A 12581-nucleotide genomic window follows, 5' to 3' on the forward strand; every position below is an offset into this window, starting at 1 on the left:
ACCGCAGATCATTTTTACTTTGCTCTTTTATATTTTTTTAGAGGAAAGTCGGCGGTGTGTTTACCTGAGGAAGAAATTCTACTGAAAGCGTACTCGCTCGGGTGACGTACGCTCGCAGTGGAAGGCTTTGTTAATTCGAGGTAACAGTTTTTAGAATTTACATTTATGACTTATTTTGATGTTAAGCCTTCGCGAGAAATAGTAAGATTATTATTAAGACAGGAGAGATACATCATATAAGTGCACGCCCAGTGTGCGAACGCTACCTAAATAGACGGTATTAATTTTAATACGAGTGTTACGTGTGTATATAAAAATATGTATGTGTTGTATTTGAAGTAAATAATAAACACATATATATATATATATATATATATATATATATATATACACTTCATCTATCCACATGCAATATTAATTGTGCTGTAGCTCTTCTTGTTCTTTCATTCTGTTTAGCAAAAACCTTTTATTTTACACTCAAATAAATCAGTTTATATGTATGCATGTGTTTGTACGCCCTTTAATTTATAGTATATTCTTTGCTGTATGGTAGCGAAAATAAAGCATTTAAAGTTTAAATAACAATTCAAATGTTAATTTCTTGAATCAACTTTAAATTAAAAGTTAATTTGTACGATAATACCATAAATAAAACTGTGAGCAGCATACCTCACAGTTCAGTCGAAACATTCATACAGCTATGCAAGTGTCTTTTATTATTCACAATTTTTTGGTTTTTTTTCTAGTGGCGCAAAGTATTGGTAAAGTCGTAAGGGTCAACACTAATGATTTAAGTAGGAAAAAACGTTATGTGGCTTTTCCTGAGGGATCTTCAGTAACCGTGAGTTGTGCGGAAATAAGAAAGAAATAAAAACTCCGTTTGAAACGCATCAGTTTTATGGATAGGCAGCCATTTGTTTGACTGTCGGTATGATAGGCAATCCAAGCAGAGACTTTCTTAGTTATGCTGTTAACTATGGTGTGGCGTACAACTTGCCCACTGTTGAGTGGGCGCGTAGGCATCGTAACGGTTTTTTTAATAACACCAAAGTTTTAAGACAAAGAAGATCACGTCATGATTTTTATGAAAAGTTAATAGTAATTCTTGATAGGTAACTATGAATCATTATTTGTAGTTATTTTTTTGTCTATTTCAATTAATCAAATTTTTTTACAGTGCTGGTTTCAACGGAATGTCGTGCGTCGCTCGTGCTTTATGTGAAAGTGCAAAAATTTTTGGTACTTCAGAGTCGAAACGCGGCAATATGATTGAAGAAATTATGAAAACTATATTCAGGTATCTGAAGTTAAAAAATTTGTAGTTCTTTAATCTCGTCATAGATATTTGAAGAATTGAACGCGTACTACCCCAAATCATTTGACTGTTGGTGTAAATGTACTTATATCTGCTAATCTATCTATATCTGCGGCCCGCTTCCATAAACTTAATTATTAAGACGGACCTACTGACTTATAGAAACGAGTTATTGAATTAATTTCTTTCCTTCCATCTTTTATTTTGTTATGCCCATCATCAAAGGATGAGGGGTATATTCATTCTGTCAAAACGTTTACAATACCCAGTAGGAAGCATTGGAGACCCCACAAATTATATATATTCTTGATCAGCATCAAATTCTAAATCGATTTAAGTATGTTCCTCTGTCCGTCTGTCCGTCCGTCTTATGTCTGTTGTAAGTATTTTCCCGGCCGCAAAAATAACATAAAATTAAGCAGAAAGTTGGAAGTTGTTGCACGCAGGTTAGTGTTGAAAATGGGCCAAACCAGTCGAAGGACACGTCCACAGCACCACGTAAACTGAGAACCCTTTTTTTCAAAGGGAACGGAAAATTGGCTTTTTGGTCATTACTCATAATCTACAGCAAGTAAATGCACAAAAATTTGAACACATATTCTATGGGCGACGGTGTCACACCTGTGCACAAAAATATAAAAAATTGATAACAAAAAATTGTAGTATATTAAATTTTCATTATATTTCCATTACCCTCATAACACGCAGAAATAAACTTCAAAAGTCCCAAATTCTTGGCCAGTTACAACCCTTGAATGCACTAAAACATGTCCCCTTTTTCGTCTGTCCATCTGTCCGTTTGTGTAACTTTGTAGATGTAGAATGTCTATTCTTGCGTTAGCGAAAATGAAGATATCATCTAAAAACTTGCACAAGAATTTGGAATTAACTTAAACATATTAAAACCTACAACGTCCGCGTGCCCCTACGAGAAAATCTTTTATTGTGAAAATAGAAGAAATCAGCTGCGCCCGCTCATATCATAGAGCATTAGAGTTTTGTTCTTTTACTTCTTTCATCTTTTTTGGAGGTAATGGGGGGCTGATGGGGATGGAAGATTCGGTATCGACCGAATTTAATGTTCTTACTTGTCTATTTTAGTTTTCCTTCAACTCATTTAGCGGAAAATGAGCCAGATGCACATCATTATTTTGAATATGTCCACCGCAGTGCTACACTTGACGATATCACTTGTAGTTCACAGCATTGGGAATGCGAAATTTCTCTATTGGATTTAGCTTTAGGAAAATATTTAACATCGATTGACCAAGGGACGTCCAACTATAAATATGTGTAAATATCTTCAAACCTTAGATGCTTAATGTAATAAAGACACATATCTAACTATTACCATGGTGAAAATCCACCATAACACTAGTGTGGTAGTGTTTTTGGCGTATGACTTGAATAGTACTCGATTCTTTGCTTATTTGTAGCGCATAGAAACTACTTGTATTTTCAAGCCACATATGGTTCCTCCTTAAAGTGTGCTTTTTAAAATGTATCTGTTTTCTTATCTATAATTTTTTCAATAAAAAGTTGATTAAAAACTCGGAAAATGATATTATGTGTAATTGACGAAAGGATTTTGTTTGTGTACGGAAACTATGTTTCAGAAATGAAAGGTAAATACTGTAGCCATCCTCGCTAGCAATCACAATTTCGATTCTCCTTGTCTACGTGAAAAATATAATATATATAAAATATAATATATAATATAATTAATACATATAATATATATACATAATATAATTCGTTTGCAATAACTTCACCCTCCGCATTGAACCAGACATTCATTTCTTCCAGATTACCTGAGAAAACCAACCGTAGGGGTACCTAGGGCATAATCAACAAATTCGAATTGTCCGAAACTCGTTAAGATTATAGCTATAGTCTTGTATTATTATCTTCTATTTGGGCAAGCATATATATATATATATATAAATACACGTATGTATGCAAGTGTACGGAGCACAATTTTTTTTCGTTTTGCGAACTGGAAATGGAATCTTGTAAAGATACTACTGCTTTGTCATAGTAACTTATGTAATTCGCCCATGGCGTTTATGTGCTAAACCTACCCCTACACAATTTTTTTCCCCGCTTTTCTACGAGGAACCACCTTGACCTTTTTTTAAAGATTATAGTGTTTAAAAATAGTTTACAGGCGGCTATTTAGTAGGTTATCTTAAATTATTTCTATTGTCATTTCTCTCCTACCGCTAAATCTGAAGACAAAGAGTTGCTTACTGCAGTTAAAACTTTAAGATTGTCCACAACTCTGAATATCTCATTGGTTCCCCGATGAGACCGGCCATACGAATCATATCCTGAAGATTGCATGCTCAGCATCTTCCTCTGCGCACATATGAGTGTACTATCATTTTTAGATGTTTTCAGAATTAACCAGTGTCATTCTGCCGACCATAGTACGAACAGAATGAGCGAGAACGTCCACCTAACTGTCATTGTTTCTCTCTTTGCACTTGCCACCTCTACCTGGGAACGGTCCTTTGTTAGATAGGTTTTACTTCAACTGTTAAAATATCAATCGATACGTCTTCTGAAGAGCTTTTTCGGAGGCCACCGATGTATATATGAAATGTATATAAGAAGAAGATGAAAATATGCAAAAAAAATAAGGGTGGCTCTCCTCATTACGATGCACAGCACTTACAGCATCAAAAAGTGAGTGAAAAATGTATTGATCTAGTACTGGTAACCAAATACTTCGGAAGCTAATTCCACGAGAGGCGGATAGCCTCTTACGCCTACAAAGGCAGAAAAACAAGAGTCAAACTTAATTGCGTATATATTTACGACCCACCCGGAATTCTAGTTCATATAGTGTCGAGTATCGGCACCAGATTCTCATACGAAATTGCAACGGACTTTAACGCCTGTGAAGTCGACTGGAGCAACGAGATTTGACAATGTAAAAGGACACTGTAAAAGTCTGTACATATATTACCTACAAAATATCAATGATTCCCGGGACTGATATGCGTTGTAGTGTCTAGCTAAAAATTTACTTTATTTATTGTTATCGTCAAATGGCGTCTGTCAAAATTTCATGTAGTTGTTTATAACTGGTGTTTTTGTTAATCACGCAATTCGTTGGCGATATAAAAAATTCCGTTGAAGCTTAGCTTTGATTTGAAAAGTGTAAAGCAACTCTTGACTCTCTGCTGAATTGAAACGAGTTTGTACCGAAGACACGCCTACTCGTACATCGTGAAAATTTGTTTAAAAATTATTTGCAAAATGTAGAAATTCCTTATGATGTGATGTATGTTGGAGCTGAAGAAGTGGAAGAAAAAAGTAAGCGGAGGGCTGTTTTTAATATCAATCAATTTACGGTTACCTTATAGGTTCCAAACTATTTCAGTTACTGTTTTTGTTGTTTCTTACCTTAAAAAGTTGAATTTGATTTCTTCGATATCAATAAAAATAATTCTAAGGAAGAAAAATTTCTTTTTTAAAACAAATTATTATTCATTGATTTCATTTCTTTATTTAATAACGCGTAACATTTATTTATATAATAATTTTATTTTTTCCTTTTTTATCCGTTTTATTTAAGTTTTATTAAGTTAGTTTAGTTTTTTTATGATCAGTTTTGTCTTTAAATTTTGAATTTATTTTAGTTAATGTTTAAGTTTTTTCTCTTTTCCGTATTATTATTCTGTTAATAATGGTTTCATAATTTCTTATAAGATCTATGACTTTGTATGTTCGTTTAGCTTAAATATTCCGTTATTTATTTAATTTTTTGTTTGTTTTTGTTTCTTTGTAGTTTTATTATTTCGCCGGTTTTTGGTTTTAATTAGGTTTATTTGTTAATCTATTATTTTTTTTTACAATATTTATTGGGTTTCACTTACATTTATATGTCATTTAATAGTTTATTTTATTTTTAAATATTTGTATGTATTATTTGCTTTTGTTGTGTTTGTCCTTTTTGTTACTATGTTAATATGAAAACTTGAGTGTAATGTCAAGTGTGTGTGGTTTTGTAATTTTGCAAATATGTATTTAATTTGATTTTCGTGTTCTCTTTTGAGGGTTTTTTTACAATAATTCATTTGGGTTGAAATTATTTATTATTGTAATTGTAGAGTTTATAATAAATTGTTATCTTTTGTTGTTGTTGTTTTTTTTTTTGTATTTATTCATATGTGAAATGTAAATGCATTATTTTCTGTTTTCTTTTTTTTCTTTTTTTTTTTTTTTTTTTGTTCATATTCGTTTTTATTTACTTTTTTGGAACAATTTTTCTTAATATATTTTGTTGTTGCTTTAACGCCTTTTTTCCTTACTTTTCTTTAACTTAAATACAAGTGATAAAATACTTCATTGTATACACTTAAAAGCTAAAAAGTTTACAAACATATTTATTTATTATTATCGTTTTTATAATTTTTTTTGACTATTAATCTATATGCGTCTTTTTTTTAAATAAGTTGTGTAACTGTCTGAATTTTGAGAGTTTTTTTTGTTGTAATTTTTGGATATTATTCGTTATGCTAATATTAAAAAGAAATAATAATAATTCGTTAGGTATTAGTATATTTGTGTAAGAATTGCTCTATAATAAACTCCTTTTAACTTAATAAACAGCAAGTCCAGCGGGTTGTTATCTATCATCTGACCGATTATTTAACGTCTCTTGGCCAGAGCTTAGTTTAGTTGTGGTGTTGTTTTCCTCAGTGATGCTTCGTAAAAGCAAATGTGTTGTTAATGCTTTTCATGTTTAATATTTTGCTTTTGTCTTTAATTTGTTATTGTGGTGGTGTTTGTTTTTTGCTTTTTATTATGATTTACTTAATATTTATTATTATTATTATTAATAATTACTTGGCATGTATACAAAAAATATAGTATTTATTTATTTTTTTATTATTACTGTTTTTTTTTTTTTTTTTTGAATTTGCTGGTTATTTCATAATTTGCTTTAAATGCTTACACCTAAAAAATTAAGTATTAAAAAAAATTTTATTATTCTTATATATTTTTTTCATTTATTTTTTTTTTTATTTTTATATAGTCACACATATAAGAAGTAGTCTTGAGTTTTAAATTTACATGAATATGTTACATAAAAAAAAATATATGAGATTAGATTTGGCCTAGGCCGAATTTTTTAATACCCACCACTAGCTTACACAGATTATTGATTGCAAAATCAGGGTAAGATACCGTATCGTATATCGTAAAGTACATGTCGTAGATGTTCGGTATTGTAACAAATTTCTATGTAATGTGGCAAGAGATTGTGCCTTGTGTCTTAAGCCAAAAATTTTGGAACAAAGAGAAACTATCAATTTTCTGATGACTGTATACTGGCTAAAGATTCAGTTGAGAGCTGCTTTTCGAATTCAATCTGCGATCAAGTTTGTATCCTTGGAATTTCGAATTGTTTGCATTTACTCATTCGATTTGAAGGCTACGGTTGAATGCAAAACTAATGCCCTGTTTATTTACGCTAAAATCTAGAAAGGATGCCTTTCCATTTTCCTTCGTAAGATTTAAGAAATTTATTATAATTCACTACATAACATTTCATTCGAGACATGCATTATTTCATTTGCTTACTATGATTGGTTAAGTATTTCAAAGAAAATTTGCAAATGAATGCAAGAGATTGACTAAATAACATAAAGAAAAATTGCGGGATACCCCCGCCCTTTCGGCGTTTTACTTCTTTCAAGTTATTATGAAACAAATAAGAATGCTATAGACCGACAATTAGTCACCATACACCGAATAATGCAGCCATTCATTCATTTTCTTAATAACACACAAAAATTAAACGTTGTTATTATGTAAACACATTATTTTCATAAAAGCCCTCATATTGGAGAATGCTCGAAACGTTAACTAAGATGGTCTCAATTTAGCAAATTTAACTTGCTCGCCGAAGATTTCATTATTTTCCAGTTTCTTACGTTATAACAAACTACAAGCTAGTCTTTGGCCTATTTCCTTCACAAAATATTACAAATTATACCTTTCTGATATACAAAGGTTTTTTTCATAATAGATCAACGTGGTCCAAAGTCGGTAAGGTTAATTTTTATGTCGAATTTTTATTATGAACAATTTTTATCAAGAAATGTTGACTATCAGGCCTTTTTACCGTATCAAGATTCAGCTTCGGTAGAACAATTATACGGCAACGGGTGCAAAAAATCGTTCCATCCCATCCAAAGTTTTCACACAAATTAAGAATGCTGAAAAAATATGCTGAAATGCCGGGCAATACTGACAACCTTTACAATATTTCGTCTAACACAATTATTTATTCACTTTCGTGATAATACGACAAAAATAACGCCTTATATTCATATGAAGGCATATTATTCATGAATGACCTTATGTTGGAGTGCGCTTAAACGCCAATTTTCGCGATCTGTACTCAATTTACTTGTCGTAGATTTTTATTTTTCATTCATGTTTTCTTCACAAGAAACCACAAATTAGACTTTGCCGTTATATAAGGGCTTACTTTTCATCAGAACCCTTATACATGGTGAGTCTTATGTGGTTCAAATTCGTTCGAGTTAATGTTAATGTTAAATTGCTAAATTGGACAAATGTTTCATCATAACATATTAAAAATTATAGCGTTCTATACGATAAGGATATATTTTTCAGGACAATTCTTATATGCAATGGTGACCAAAAAGAAAAAAAGGTCCAAATTCGATACGATTAACTTCCACGGCAAATTGATAGAACATTGGATCTTTTTTCACCACATAAAGATCCAGTTAAAGTACGAAAGATCAGATGAGAGAGGGTTCAGAAACTTTGTCCTTTTGGTGAAAATTTCTTACACCCATATAGAATGCCAAATTCAACGATTTTTGTCAAGGAATTTTGAAAATTGCAATATTTTACTTCTGTAACGATGAGGAGTGGATGCAAAAATAGTCCGCTTCAATCTAATTGCGATTAAGTTTGTCCTTCGACCGAAGAGTAAATCTACGAAGTTTCACGAAAGGATCTGAAAAATTGTGATCCTCAGTTTGATCGCAAGAGCAAACATTAGGCGGACAAACAAGCTGAAAACGATTTTGAAAATGACTCTAGATCAACCGATTTAAAAAAGAAGTGTGTATCCCAAGTCCTTCTCTATCCTCTCTCTCCAATCCCGCACAAAACAGATATTTTAGGAACTACAAGCGGTGTAGGGAATAATTAGATTAAATTCTTTGTTATTTCGCATATAACGTATAATAAGGAAAGCGGAAGTAGTTCCTCTTGGTGGCAAGAATATAAGCGGTATAGGCAAAAGGTGTGGAATAATTACATTATATGCACAACGAATGAAGAAGTATTGTAAAGAGAGTTTACCACGTTTCCCACCTTATAAATATTATATACTAGATATAATGAATTTCACTAAATTTTGACAAATATTCAATTTTCAAGAACAATACCTTTTTGGACAATAACAATACGTTGATTTTCCCGTAACACACGTAACTTCGTTTGATTATAATCACTTGCTGCGTGAAGGACTTTTAAAGATAAATTAAGGCAAACAATATTTAATTTGTATGCGACAGTACTAGATATCAGATCACGATACGGCCGTAGTAGGTATTCATTTAAATAAAATAGGAACAGAAAAATTGTAATAAATTTTCGTAAAATTTGTTTCGATAGAAGTATGTCATTATGCAAAAGCAGAGTTGCATATCTAATGTAATGATAGTTAGTGGAAAATGTTAAAAGTGTTGTTTCGCTACTTTTATTGCCTATGTAAACAAATCAATCACAACCCTTAACTTTGCTAAGTAAGGTTCAATTATTCTGTTTATTAGTTAGTTTAAAACACAATTAGCTAAAAGTAGACTCATATTAGGCCTATAAAGGTGACGTTGACTTTTTTGTTTATTTGCTTTCTTCTTCAAAGAGTGATTTAAAAGCGTTTGTTAGAGTTGCCATTGTTTACGTTATGTCTTTGTTATTAATATTATTAATAATGATTGCTTTGATTTTGTATTTCTCAAATTGTGTTTATTTATATAATAATTTTGCTGTTTTTTATTAACTGTCGTAATCGAAATTGAAACCATTTAGCCACGTGCTCTTAGTGTATTATTAATATTAAATATCTATTTACAGATACAAAAACTTATTTTTTGTTTACAATTAAGAATTTTTGCTGTACTTGAAGTGAGTATATATACACGATGTCACAATAATGTGGTGATGATGGATAATTTGTAACTTAATGATTAATGAGAATTAACATTTTAAATAAGCAGATTGCAAATTGAAAAATGTTTCTCTTTATAATTAATACGGACCAGAGAGACAGAGTTAAAGTGTGTTTGAAGGAGTGCAAGAACATGACTAACTATGTTTGTTGATAATTTATTAGGATATATATAAAAAAAAAAAACTCAATAGCCTCTATTGTCAGGTACTTTTATTGTTTTTTTTTTTTTTTTTTTTTTTTTTTTGTAAAAAAAAAAATAAAAGGATAAAAAAAAAAATTTTTGTGTTTATTTCGTTTTTTTACGCTTTTTTTTTCTCAAAAAAAGTAGTAGTTTCCCCTATTTCAATATTAGCAACTCAAAATAATAGTGGATTTTATTCATAATGCTTTTAATAACTAAGTAATTGATGATATACAAATGGTATATAAATAAGATAACTTCGATCGGTTAGACCAGATCATTCAATAGGTAAAGCCACTTGTATTTTTTCTTTTAAAAAGGAAGTCAGCCGGCCAGAAATTAGAGAACTCCTTCGATTATCTGTAGCAATCCACTTCGAAACGGTCTCCTGGTAATGTCCATAGGTTGAAGCATTTTACTAATTCAACAAGCACAGCGATCGACGGATCTATCAAATTGGCTTGGCGATCTAAGCAAGTAAATTCATTTAATTCTTTTTTTACACAATAGATTCCTTCTCCAAAAATTCGTGCAAAAAAATACGTGTAAAAAAGATATTGACTAAATAAAAATATAGTAGGTATAATAAACAATATTAAGAAAATCTTGTTACCAATTTGTTTCGTGCTTCGTGCTAATTAGAGAAATATTGATAGTGCAGACGGACAGCTGACGTAGACACTATTCAGAAAATATGATAAGGTTTGCGTAAGTTTGTTTTGTAAGCAGTAATCGTCTGATTAATTTCTATTAAAATCGTCAGGTAGCCTCTTCTATGCACATGGCCAAACTTTTTGATAAGTGGTCAATGTAAAGAACAATACAAATGGTATATATTATAAACGCATATATAGATATATACGCATATAGATATAAAGATAGCACGTATTTATAAAACTAAATATGTGTATGTGTATATAAGAAAGTTCAATTTTTTTCATAATCGTTGACGAAGTCTCCTTAAAGTTTCCTTATAAATTCTTATTCCTTATTTCTTAATACATTTTGTAAACGCCGACAGCCTGAGATCTAGAATCGTATGCTTGACTTGAGACTACTTGACTTTTCAACTATTGTCAAAATCATTCTTTCTTTCGTGGGAAAAACTTATACGCAAAGATTGTGTAGTAAAACACATTTCAAGATTCGCCGCCACTTTCTGCTCGCCTACGGCGAAATTTCCTTTGAATAATGGATGTTTGTTAAATTGCCCCTTTTCAAAAACTTTTCTAAAATATATTCTTATTAAAAAGATTATGTAGGAAGTTTGATGAATTGCATTCAATCAATATACAGAGCTAACTATAAGATCTCTTCTGAATTGTATCTCCAAGGATGGTATTTCGTGAGGTAATTAGGCGTCCATATGTGACATTTGCGTAGTGAGAGATTTATGGGCTTTCAGTGGAATGAATTTTTCTCTGCTCTCAACTAATTTGACGTTTAATCTCCATTTCCGTAGCATTTTTGTAAGAAGCGATGGCTACGGTGCAATTCTCTCTTTTAAATATGGCAAACAGATTAAGAGAGAAGGAAGAAATTCTTTGCAATAAATATTAACAATATATTCTGGACTTTTTAAAAATTCAAAGAGGCCATAGCTGCACGCACGTACATGCTAAACATTAGACAACGAATAGTTACTTCTTGCCGGTACAAGTCAACAAGTCAAGTCAAGTAGCCTTAGATATTACCGGTGTTAGCCAAATAAAATTATTAAAAAAAAAAAAAAATTTCGAGCTTATATATTTTTGCAAATAAAGTTGGGATAACTATCCATATCTGGTAATCCGTCTGTGTAGTACCTAACAGGCATAAGCTTATATATGACGTATGACAAGTACATGCTTGTATAAAACTAAGCGCTGTGCATTTCTTTGTTTGTAACGAAAAGAACGAATCCTACCCTAGTAACTCCTAGTAATAAAAAAATCATTTTTTATTTGGCGGTCAATTCTCTAAGGCCATCTTTAAAGGATAAGAAATTACTGGAAATCTTCACTTTTCTTTATATTTCTTTCCCTAAAAAGTTTTACCTTCTTTTTTTTTCTTCAAATAAATTGTTAATTATTTAGTAACATATATAAATGAATAAAGCAAAATTTATGAATAAAAGGCATAAAAGTGTATGCATTTAAAGACATAAAGGTGTATATAAGTAAACTTTGCCTTTATGCGGTTGTTAAGATTTCAGAGAGATGAAGAATTTTTTCGCAATGGATTCTTTGTATTATTCACGAAAAGACGACCTTTGGTTTGGAAGACATTTGATTTTTTTTCTCATTTAAATCAGGGTCATGCCGCTTTAATTGTTTTTTTTTTTTTATTAATTTTTTTTATTCTTAGTTTTTTTTTTTTAGTTTTTCGTTATCATTATTAATTAATTAATGCTAAACATTAGTTGTCTCGATAAACAAATGAAAAATGAAACCCACGAAAGAAAAAATAATGCAAAGTATTTGTTGCTTGTTTGCTTTTTGCCTAATTTCGTTGTTTTTTCTTTGTTTTTTTTTTTTTTTTGTGGTTTTAAGTGTAAAAAATACACTTGAAAATAAATTCTTACTTTTGGTTTTTGTAGCATCACTTAAAACACAAAATAGTTTTGTGTTAAATTAACTGATAAATATTTTCACAAACTTTTCTACGAAAAATTAATCTTTGTTGGGAGTAAAAAGAATGCGGATAAAATTTAATGATTTTTTTTTTGTAAATACTTATTGAAAAAAGAAATTTTATATTTTATTAAGTGAAAAGTTTGCAATAATTCTTTATCATAGCTTAGCCAATTTAACATTATTTTTTTGTTTGTTTTATTCTTTTGGAAAACCATAAGTTCTTTTGTTCGTTTGACT

General features: G+C 30.6%; 1 protein-coding gene across 1 annotated transcript; it reads left to right on the plus strand.

Moving 5' to 3' along the window:
• The first annotated feature begins 724 nt into the window (after positions 1-724).
• Positions 725-2612, plus strand: LOC119639044. Its single transcript, XM_038036214.1, has 3 exons — positions 725-1112; positions 1178-1297; positions 2417-2612. The coding sequence occupies exons 1-3, from the start codon at positions 931-933 to the stop codon at positions 2610-2612; spliced, it is 498 nt and encodes a 165-aa protein (XP_037892142.1). The 5' UTR covers positions 725-930.
• The last annotated feature ends 9969 nt before the right edge of the window (positions 2613-12581 follow it).

The sequence above is a fragment of the Glossina fuscipes genome, unplaced genomic scaffold (assembly GCF_014805625.2).
Source record: "Glossina fuscipes isolate IAEA_lab_2018 unplaced genomic scaffold, Yale_Gfus_2 111, whole genome shotgun sequence".
Taxonomy (NCBI): domain Eukaryota; kingdom Metazoa; phylum Arthropoda; class Insecta; order Diptera; family Glossinidae; genus Glossina; species Glossina fuscipes.

Coding starts and splice junctions, on each gene's coding strand:
- LOC119639044 (XM_038036214.1), top strand. CDS start 931: ATGATAGGCAATCCAAGCAGAGACTTTCTTAGTTATGCTGTTAACTAT. Junction 1,113..1,177: donor TTAATAGTAATTCTTGATAG/GTAACTATGAAT, acceptor ATTTTTTTACAG/TGCTGGTTTCAACGGAATGT. Junction 1,298..2,416: donor ATTATGAAAACTATATTCAG/GTATCTGAAGTT, acceptor TGTCTATTTTAG/TTTTCCTTCAACTCATTTAG.